We start from the raw sequence: 10984 nt of genomic DNA on the forward strand, positions 1-10984 counted from the left end.
CTTACAGAGGATGATGTGTAGACTATTATTTTTAAATCAATTATTTAGGATTTTATTGTAAAAAAAATGTGATAAGTTGCTCTCAACTCCTGATATTTATCTCTTTAGCCTATATTTTAAACACTAAATGCCTTATTCAAATTGTGTTTGAGAAATAGAGTTTTTAAATTAAAAAGTACTTTTGAGCAAAAGCTTTCAAATGAAGTTTTTGTCAAAAGAGTATTTTTGATAATTTTTAGGTTTTTTGAACCCTTAAAAGCGCTTTTAATTTTTGTTACCAAACGAATATTTTTTTCTTCAAACGAACTTTTTAAATGTTAAAAGCACTTTTAAGCCCCTCAAATGTAATCTCAAACCAGCCTTAAGTAAAATTTTAATTATTTAATTTTAAAAAATAATTATTTTTGGTAAATTTTTTGAAAATATATGAGTTTTTTTAAAATATGAAACTTGAAAAGTGTTACGTATGAAAAAAAAAGGTTGTCTATAGAGTTCAATAAAGATAATTCGCTTAGAGCTTGTTTGAGATTGCGTTTGAGAAATAGAGTTTTTAAGTCAAAAAGAGCTTTTGGGCAAAAGCTTCATTTTTAAACTTTTGCCAAAAGTGTTTTTTAGTAATTTTTAAGCTTCTTGGATCCTTAAAAACACTTTTAATTTTTTTACCAAACGAGTACATTTTTCTTCAAACGGGCTTTTTGAATGTTCAAAACATTTTTAGGCCGCTCAAACATAATCCCAAACAGACTCTTAATAAACATTTAGAAGTGTTTTCAAAAAGCTAGAGACAGACCTCCATAGGTGGCACCCCTTCAAAAGGATCTAGACATATTGCGGTGATAGGAGTGGAGACCCACCTTCCACGCCTCTGTAAGAGGCGTAGAGGGGGTTGGTCTCCACCCCTAAACTAAGTTTTCATACACTTGTTTGCCTGATTACATTCAACTTTCAATGTTTTTGCAAGAGGCATAAAGGAAGTGGGTCTCTAAGCTTGAATCGGGATCTCTTGCAATTGTCTATCCATGTTGTAGTACAATTGTGCAAGCAATTGCGAGATACTTCTGAGAGGTTTTATGTGCTTAAACAATTTTTTAGTTATCTAAGCACATGCTTGAAAAAGTGAATCTCATTGAGAGTCTTTCACAATTGTAATAACGTCGACTCCAACCTCTAAAGAAGGAGAGGTGGAGGCTAGCCTCCTAATTTTTTAAATTATTAATTATTTATAAGCAATAAGGCTTGTTTATTTATACACTTAAAAGAATAGCATGTGTTTCTAAAACCTTTCTATTCCTATAAAGAGATTTGAAAAGTTTTTTGAAAAATAGTTGGTTGTTTGTTTTAAAAAAAAATGTGTTGCCATGTGGGCCACATTTGAAACTTCGTTTGGATAACTGTTGTTCTTCAATAGGTGGTTTTCTTCAAAACTGAGAAAAAATAATAATATTATAGAATATCTTTTCAATTCAATGAAAAGTATGATATATGTTTAAAAAATTATTTTGAAACTTAGTCATTGATATAATAGGTTTAATAGAGGACTTTAACGCTACATAACAGAGGTTACTATTCGAGACAAAAATTGAAGCGTAAAGGTGAGGATTGTACACGTGACAGTTATCATGTCAGTCAATGTAAACTGTCGCGCGGCAATCAAAGTTAAACTTATTTTTATAAAATGTAAATTGTCATATAAGTTTGTAAATATAAAAAATACGAGAGAGGAAGTGAGGTTTAAAGGTGTCCAAGCATCTTTTCAGGATACTTCGGCAGCAGGATCTGCCTCCGAAGACCCGCATCACCCGCTCCAGGATCTCCTCTCCTATTTTCGGATTAAATTTTCTTATTTGAATAAAAAATTCCAAGAAATCCTTGTCCTTGAGAGGTTATTCTCTTAGTCCTAGGTCCTATATTTTGACCCTACGATGGTGAATTCGAAAACAAGGTGGGCCTAATGGGCCGGCGTCTTTGTTTGGCAACAGCCTTGACCCAGACACTGTTCAGTGTCTGGGTCAAGGCTCGGTTTTTGGGGTAACAATTTACGTACTTTTCTCCATTTTGCCCCTACCTCTTACTGATTGAAACAGGCCTGTGTTGTGTCTTTCCCACGCTGAAGAAGGGAAAAAGGCCAGCGTCTCCCCAACACAGTGCCCCTCACACGCGTCCGAAGCTGCCTTGTTGAAAAAGTGCAACAATGGGGACACCCATTTTCACAGAAGGAGCTATTCGGAGAATGACGTGTGTTTCGGGTCGGAAGAGCCCGGTTTGGGAACTGGGTACAAGCCCTGCCTTTACTCTGCCAGAGGGTTTTGCAAGAATGGCAGCAATTGCAAGTTTGTCCACAGTGGGTTTGCTGATTCGGTGGATGGTCCTCATGGTCCCATTGTGGGTTCCCCGAGTAAGTTGGAGGAGTTGGAACTGCACGAGGAGATGATGAGATTGAAGGCTGCACAGCAGCAAAGATTGGCTTCGCAGCAGTTCATGGCTGGGCCGTCACCGTCAACGTACAACAAGTACAAGAATTTTCTCCTGCAGCAGCAAAATGACCCCCAGAGGTACACTGGAGATGACCCATCTTGCTCTTTTAACTTACTGTCTGTGTTTGTAACATGAGAAAGCTATTGATTTCGAGTTTGGTTTGGTTTCGATTGATACATTGGAGATGACCCATTTTAGATTTTAACCTTGTCTCTGTGTGTTTGACTAAGAGGGTTATTGATCTTTAGTTTGTTTTGGTTTTGAGAAGCTGGGCCTCAACGGACGCTGCGCACGACTTGTTGGGAGCAAAATTAAGGAGCAAGACATATAAGGGCAAAAGTGTAAAAACATATAAAGAAAAAGACAAAAACAGTATTGAAGCCTGGGTCAAGGCTGTTGCCAAACGCCCCGTAAGCCTCTCAGATGGGTGTATTATATGATAGGGTCCATGAGTTGGCCAAATGGGTTTTTGGGCTATCCACTTTGATGTGTTATGGGCTCCACTAAAACGACCCCTTGACAGGCGAGGGTTGCATCAAGTGCCAGTGCTCTTTATGGATGTTGGGAATAATTTTTAATTCGAGAAGAAATTAATGATCAAATCATCATGAAAACACACCTTAATAATGAATTGAGATCTCCTCCAATTGAGCAGAAATTGAAGATTTTTCAATTGTTAATCGTGATCCTTCATTTTAAATTTAATAATCTATAAAATGTCAGGGACTTTCGTATAACCGAAGCATTAAATGCTGACTTTTGTTTTACCGAGATTTAAATGATTATATAGACCATTAAATTTAAAATGAAGGGTCACGATTAATAATTGAAGAATCTCCAATTTCTCCTCAATTAGAGAAGATTCGGATCTCTCAATAATTCTCCCATAGATATATTTTTAATAATTTTCATCGGATTAATCCACGTAACAATTGTTTTTTTTTTTAATAAAATGAGACAACCACATTAATTAGCAGATACAATAGCTCATCTCATAGGCTGAAAGATGACGCTCTTTATTTTTTACTTAACCAAAATAAAACCTTGTCACGCAACACGCCGACACATTTTCAACCATGGTTCTTGCCGTTGACACCGTTTTCACCGGCTGCCGGAGGAAGCAATCCCTTGGCTCGGCATGCTTCAACGGCTCCAACAAACATGTCCTCCAAGCTGTATTTGAACTGAAACCCCAACTCCTTAACCTTTTTGGATGAGAAAGAGACAATCTCCAACTTCTCGTCGATACCTTTCAACCTGCATGTGCATCCATCAATACTTGATTATCCATCTCAAATGGCCGACATCATAGTATTATGATACATACATACATATAAAGAAGAGAAATACAGCTGCAAAAAAGGGCTTACTTTGTTGGAATATTATACTCTGGGTACTTTTCCCTGAGCAACTTTGCAATATCGTGAATTGTTGCATCGTCGGCGGAGCATATATACCTCCCCTCCGATTTGGGATGCTCAAACAAAAATATGTGAGCATTGCAGAGGTCATCCAAGTGCACGAATTGCCCTTGCTTAATTATCGAGTAATGAGCTTCATTTCCTGTAGTTGATCACCAAGTTAATGCAAAACTAATTAAGGGAAAAATAAGGAGAGATATTCAAACCAGTCCGGAGGAAATATCCTCTAACCCGTTTAAAATAATGTCAAGCGCATGTCTATAAACATTTAAAACACACATTATATTCTTAAGGTCATTAATTACAGTTTACTAACTTAGACTAACATTTTAAATGTTTATTGACACTTGACACTATTTTAAATAAGTTTAAAATTATTTTTTCTAGACTAATTTACAGAAATTTTCTGTTCATTCACATGACACTCTCCTACCCGCCAACCACGGGGTTGAGAGCAAGATCTAGTAGTTGCGACATTAGGTCAAACATTGATGACTTATCGGAGGTGATTACACTCACCCCGAGGAGAAATGTTGTTGGATTGACGTAATAGTGCCATGGGGGCAATGATAGGCATTTTTTGTATTGAAATTTGATGATTAATGCAATGATATATAACAAGGGGAATGGCAACAATTACCGTTGATAAGGGAAAGTGCTGTAATGAGACTAGGTGGCATTGATGGCATGAGGAATGGACCAACCACAAGAGGTGGAATAACGGTGATAAAATCCAAACCGTTCTCTTTGGCAAACTTCCACGCCGCTTGCTCAGCCAGAGTCTTGGAGACGAAATACATCTGGACACCCAGAAGAATTGATCATCAGATATTCTTCATCAAGAAAAAAATAAATAAATAAAAGATGACATAAATGCTGACGGACCCATCCCGTCATCTTTTTGGTCCGGCAAAATTCAACGTCACTCCAGCAGCTTTCATCGTAGACTGGCTTTTGGTGCTCTTCAACGTTGACGGTTCCTGCAGATGATGTGAACACAAGTCTTCGAACAGTTTTTGCTTTGACACATGCTTTCATGATGCCTAACAATCCGTTTATCGTTGGCTTTATCACTTCATTCTGCAAATTAACCAAATATTTTTTTGTTAACTAAATTATAATTAATTAACTAATTAATTGGATGGATGAACAGAAGTTGGGCAAAAACGTATATATAATTATTAATTATCATATAATATTTTACTTTGGAGTTTTTAACGCGTGGGGAGTGATGAACTTATTATTGAAGACCAATAATTGCCGAAAAAGTTACTAAACTGGTATTTTTAAGAAAAATAAATTAAAAAAAAGGGCATCACTTTGACCGTTATGTAAGAGCCACAAAATACTCATCCGACAAGTTTATGGAAGAGACGAGAGAGTTTCCTTTTTTCAGATGCAAAGATCGATAACATCATATATTATTACCTCAGGGTCCTTGGATTCGAAATCCATGGGTGTGGCGACATGGAAAACTCCGCTGCAGCCGTTGATTGCTTCGTCGAAGCTTCCTTCCTCGGCGAGGTCAGCCTTCCACAGCGTCAAGTGGGTCTTCGCCTTTGGCAGCTCTAGCAAATGATTTACCTTCTTCTTATTCTCTGCCACCCACCACACAAAAAAAAAAAAAAATTTAGAAAAAATAGAAAAAAAGTTGTCCATAAAACGAAATTCTGAGTTAAAAAGAAAAGAATCGGACCTGGGTCTCGGACGGTGGCTCGGACGGTGTAACCGCGCTCCAGGAGCCTCATGATCAGCCATGATCCGATAAAACCGGAGGCGCCGGTGACGCAAACGGATTCACTCTCGGAGCCCATGCTTACGTTAAATTTGAACGTTGAAATTAAAGTGGGAAATAAAATATGATGTGTGAATGATGGCAAGTTCCGGTATATATAGACTTTATAATACTCAACTATGGTCCTACGAATATCAAATATTAAAATAATGTTCACAGCTTAAAATTCTCGTCTCTTTGCCGTTGATGGTAGGTAGGCTGAAACTGGCGCACGTGATCACCTGCGGATATCGCACGTGGTAGAAGATTGGTAGCTGGCTGTGTGTTTTGGGGGTTGGGAAGAAGAGAAGATAGAAAAGACAATGGGGGTAACTTCACTTGAATCATTACCAAGTGATTTTGAGAAAAAACTTCTTAATTTAGGCCTTAATTTTTTTATAAAATTTTAAATTTATCCTTAATTTCAAATTTTAAGAATAAATTTTTTTTTAAAAAAAAAATTAAGAATATTTTGGTCTTTTAAGAGAGTAAATCAAAAAAGTTGTTAAATCTTATGGAGGATTTCAAATTGACTGCAATTGAAAATTTAAAGGTTTAAATTGATAGATTTTAAAGTTTAGAGACTTCTTAAATCACATAATAATTTAAGAATTTAAAGTAAAATTACCCGAAGACAATTAAAAGGAGAAGAGAAAAGGAGGAAAATATATTTTTTCCTTTCCCCGAGTTGAATAGAAAAGGAAAAAAAAAACAAAGAAAAGAAAAAGAAAAAGAAAGTCAATTGTCGCAGCCGGGGCTCCACATTGGGTGTCTAATATAATTGTACGGGGTCCGTGGAATTACATTTTCGTCCTTAAGTCACCACCTAAGTTATGATATGTATCTGTTCAATATATTCTCTGTTCCTTCCCCCTTACGTTTGTCTGCATATGCTGATTACTAGCTGTCTAGCTTGATCCACTTTCAAACGTTCCTTTTCTTATCTTTTTACTTACAGAAAAAAAAAAATAATAATAAATAAATAAATAAATAGCAGTGACTCACAATGGTTGACTATCGATAATGTATACGTGTTAAATTAAAATAAAAAATAAAAAAAAATTGTGTGGTACTGTGATACACATATTTTAAGTGTTAATTTTTTACGTAGTAGTGAAAATTATTAATTGATTTTAGATTTAATGATAATTTTTATTAACACGCATCAAGAGTATTCACATTGGCTTAGTAATTTCTTACTTTTTATAAAAAAATAGCTAAGCAAAACACCATATTTTGTTATAGTGTTTTACGTTGATGTGTCGCCTTCTTATTGGAGGGTACAAAGGTCTTGGTTTGTGCTAAGATTCTATAAAAGTTATTCTCATTTGATTAATATACTATTTCTCTCTTCACATCTCTCTTTTTTCAAAAGGAAATGTTATGTGTTTTTTTGGTGTTTTATTATGTGAATATATTTTCTAAAAACTATGTGAGAGAAATAAGGGTCAGTTTTTTTTTTTTACTTTTATAAAAAAATAATATTAACTTAAGACAAGAAGAATACTAGAATAACACTAGAAGTGCACCTCGTATTTTTCTTTTTGAAAAGTTGAAAAATTGGATATTTAAGAAAAGTATTATCCTTATAAAAAAATAATAATATTTAAATAATATAAATAAAATAATAAATAATTAAATATATAGTATTTTTATAACCTATTATCTAAATTAGATAGAGTAAATTTTAATGGGTTATTTTAGGTAAAGCGGCCGGTGTAAATTTATGGTAGATTTAAAAAAGGGTTACTCGAATGCGTTGTTGGCCTTACTCTTTTTTCTTCTTTTTTTTGAAACATATCATACTCATTCATTGATAAAAGTTGCGAGCCTAAAGCTCTTACAAACAGAGCAAAAAGCTCTGAAGTAAATCATAGTCGAAGCTAAAAATACAGTCATCAACAACAGACCAAATCAACCAAAACACAGTATCCGCTAACCTATGACTAAATATCAGGTTGAAAACTCAGATTTGCATCAAACAGACACCATCTAATGCATAGGTAGCGCTTATTCCTTGGCCTTGAGATCAAAACCCCCAAGCCAATACTTATTCCTCGGCCTTGAGAGCAAAACCCCCAAGCCGATATTTATTCCTTGGCCTTAAGAGCAAAACCCACAAGCCGATACTCATCCTTCTCGACTCGAAAGTCAGGATAAATTTCACATCCACAACCTAAAGGTTTGGACCAGTAAGATCGGGTAACAACCGGGCGCAACAAAGCAGGAGGAGAAAGCTTTATTACAAGCATAAATAAAATCATACAGGGAAATAAAGGGAACAATAAAACTAATGCAGAAAAAGTTACAACAAATAAAACCAAATACAGGGAAACTCAAAGGAAATACAAAACAGAAAAACAACAAAACAGGAAAATAAATGCGAAAAACATTCAAAGCTGGTCACGGCAGCCGGAGGAGGCAAATCGCGAGCTGGCCGAAAACCGCCGCGGAAGGTGGCACAAAAAGCTTGGCGCGGGAGGGGCGCGTGAAAAGACCTGACAGCGAGCGGTGAGCAGCGAAGCGAGCGCGGAGGAGATCGACGGCATACATAAACAAACAGGGAGGGGGAGAGTTTGAGTGAAAACCCCCAAAAGCAGTACCCATCGAGAGAGAACACAAGCACAACAGAACAGAAAACACCAAAGACAAAAGCAAACCTAAAACAAAAATCGGGAAGCAAGGAAGGGAGGAGGGATGCAGGCAACAGGCATCCCTCCTCCCCTGAGGCGGCGGCGCTCTGGAGTGGGGCTTAGAGTTTCTTTAGAGTGGCCTTACTCTTAAGTACCGTACATCTCACGCCATCACTTTCCGATGTAGCCAACAGTTGCTCTTAAATATTTAATAAGTTCTCTGGAAGGTATATTTTATGTGGCTTGCTTTTTTTAAGTTATTTTAGTAATTTTATGTGACGTCAATAGGAAGGAAATTGGGAGGGTGGCTTGGTGGGATTAATAATATTAATGTTGTCTTTAGCCGGAGTGATCAGTTCAAATCTGATTTTTCCATAACAACGTCAAAGGCCACAAGACAAAATTAGAAATATATATATATAATTTGGTTCAACGAGTTCTAATTTTGTCTTGTGGCCTTTGACGTTGTTATGGAATAATCAGATTTGAACTGATCACTCCGGCAAAAGACAACATTAATATTATTGATCCTATATATATATATTTGGTGTTAGAAGCTTATGCTCGTATAAGACTGACAAATTTTGACATGATTTTCGAGCTCGACAAAATTTAACCCTTGCTACACAAGATTCATTTGGTTACCTTATTGGTATTCACTTCACCTATCAGATTACCTTATTTCTAACCATTGCATCTACCACATTTTTAATATAAAATGGGTAATTTTTATTGTAAAGAGATTGCTTCTAACATGACCAACAGGTAGACATGAGGGTAATTTATAGTGAGAGACAAATGGGTGTCAATTTGTGTTTATGTGTCAAGTCATGGGTATAAATGTATATGGGTCAACTCGAACACAACTCATCTAATTAAACGGGTTTGATCCCTTGACACTAACATAACCCATTTAAATAAGTAGGTAACACGATACAACCCGCATATATGATGTGTAGCCAAAACTGAGCCTGAGATCGAGAGGCTAGGACCGGAGACAACTATTGGGCAGGGTTGGAGGTGGTGGTCGGACGAAGGCCAAAAAACATGGTTGACTACATGGAAAAATATTGAGTCAAATATGGGCCGACAATGAGCCAAATTGCGCTAACTATCAGCTAAAGACAAGACCACTTGATCCAAAAGACTAGCCCTACTTGGACCAAGATACATGGTCACTTGGGCCAAAAGCTAAGGCCATGTGTGCCAATTAAGTAACAAGTCTCGAAAATGTTTGAGTCAACGGAAGAGTGACTTTGATACTGTGTAGAAATTTGTGATGAAATGTAAATTGTGAGAAAATGAGCTGAAGCAAGAGAAAAATGACAATAGAATTCTGGAGTGATTCGACATTAGACACTTATGTCAACCAGTAAAAATTGTTTTAACAGTTACATTTTATTCTTATTTAACTTGATATATTTACAATATAAATTACCCATTTTTATAAGAAAAATGTAGTAGGTAGAGTGGATACAAATAAGGTTATTTGGTAGGTGGAATGAATACAAATAGGGAAGGTAATAAATGGAGTGAATACAAATAAGTTAATATGGCAGGTGGAGCAGAACAGGCCATTTAATAAATGATCTTCGACTGCAGTTACGGGAGTTTTCACAATGGAGATTGTCTTATATTAATAGGGAGTCGAATCTTCCAGCCCATGAGCTAGCGAAAATGGGAACAAAATAGTTGATGAATAAGGTGTGGTTTTCAGGCCCACCTTTTTGTATTCAGAATCTAATTGCTCAAGAGCAATTAGGCTTGGCTGTTTGATGATCAATAAAAATCCCACGATTTTATTTTCAAAAAAAAAAAAAAAAAAAAAAAAGGCAGGTGGAGCAAATACAAATAAAGTAACCAAATTCTAAGATTTAATTACAATCACACATAATTGTAAATATTTTAATAAGGAAAAATATCAACCTGATATAGAGAATCTCATACTCTAACATCAAACAGTCAAACTCATTGAGTTTGGAAATAAAAGGAATGGACCAATCACCAAAGGGCACTTAAGCCGAAAGAATATGCGTAGTTGTGCCAAAAGACAAGGCCACACCGGCACCGGCCAAATTATCTATCTTTATAAAGAAAATATGGTAGGTGGAGACGTGGAGTAGATACACAAAGTAAGGTGGTGGGTGGAGATAGTCAATACAGTGAGTGGATTTGATATGGCAAGAGCGAAGATAAGGGACCAACACAAAAAGTACCATATACTAATAAATTTTGCTTTCCTTCCAAAGATGAGTCTTTACTGAATCGAGTTTAAATAGGCAAAACTATAAATAATGGGATATCCTTTTTTGTTTTTTTTTTTTTTTTCTTATATGCTCCTCTTGTCCATTATATAGATAACAATTGGTCAACGACTCTCTCGAGGGAGGGCTAACTCGTCGGGCACAACCCAACCTAAGTGCAAATGGACCTTCTTAGGCCCAAGGCTAACAAGCTTTGTTGGGCTTGAGTGGACCTCAGGGAGCTTGAGAGGGCCTCTAGTAAATAATATCACTAGTAATGATGATGAAGATGCTTAACAAATAACCGAATAAAAATAAAAAGGTTCACCCTAACTATACTTTAGGTACCCGTTTGAGGATAATTAAGCTAAGTAGGACTAGACAATTAATCTAAGATTTAATGTAGGAGAGATGCATCAAACATATAGATAGACACAA

At 36.1% G+C, this 10984-nt stretch overlaps 1 protein-coding gene across 1 annotated transcript; it reads right to left on the bottom strand.

The window, feature by feature from the left end:
* Window positions 1-3391: 3391 nt before the first annotated feature.
* On the bottom strand, window positions 3392-5765 carry LOC132190022 (bifunctional dihydroflavonol 4-reductase/flavanone 4-reductase-like). Its single transcript, XM_059604899.1, has 6 exons — window positions 5593-5765; window positions 5325-5494; window positions 4782-4976; window positions 4537-4696; window positions 3846-4038; window positions 3392-3732 (listed from the first exon to the last, which is right to left on the bottom strand). Exons 1-6 carry the CDS (start codon window positions 5708-5710, stop codon window positions 3546-3548), a joined length of 1023 nt encoding a protein of 340 aa, XP_059460882.1. The 5' UTR covers window positions 5711-5765; the 3' UTR covers window positions 3392-3545.
* Window positions 5766-10984: the final 5219 nt, after the last annotated feature.

The sequence above is a fragment of the Corylus avellana genome, chromosome ca8 (genome assembly GCF_901000735.1).
Source record: "Corylus avellana chromosome ca8, CavTom2PMs-1.0".
NCBI lineage: Eukaryota > Viridiplantae > Streptophyta > Magnoliopsida > Fagales > Betulaceae > Corylus > Corylus avellana.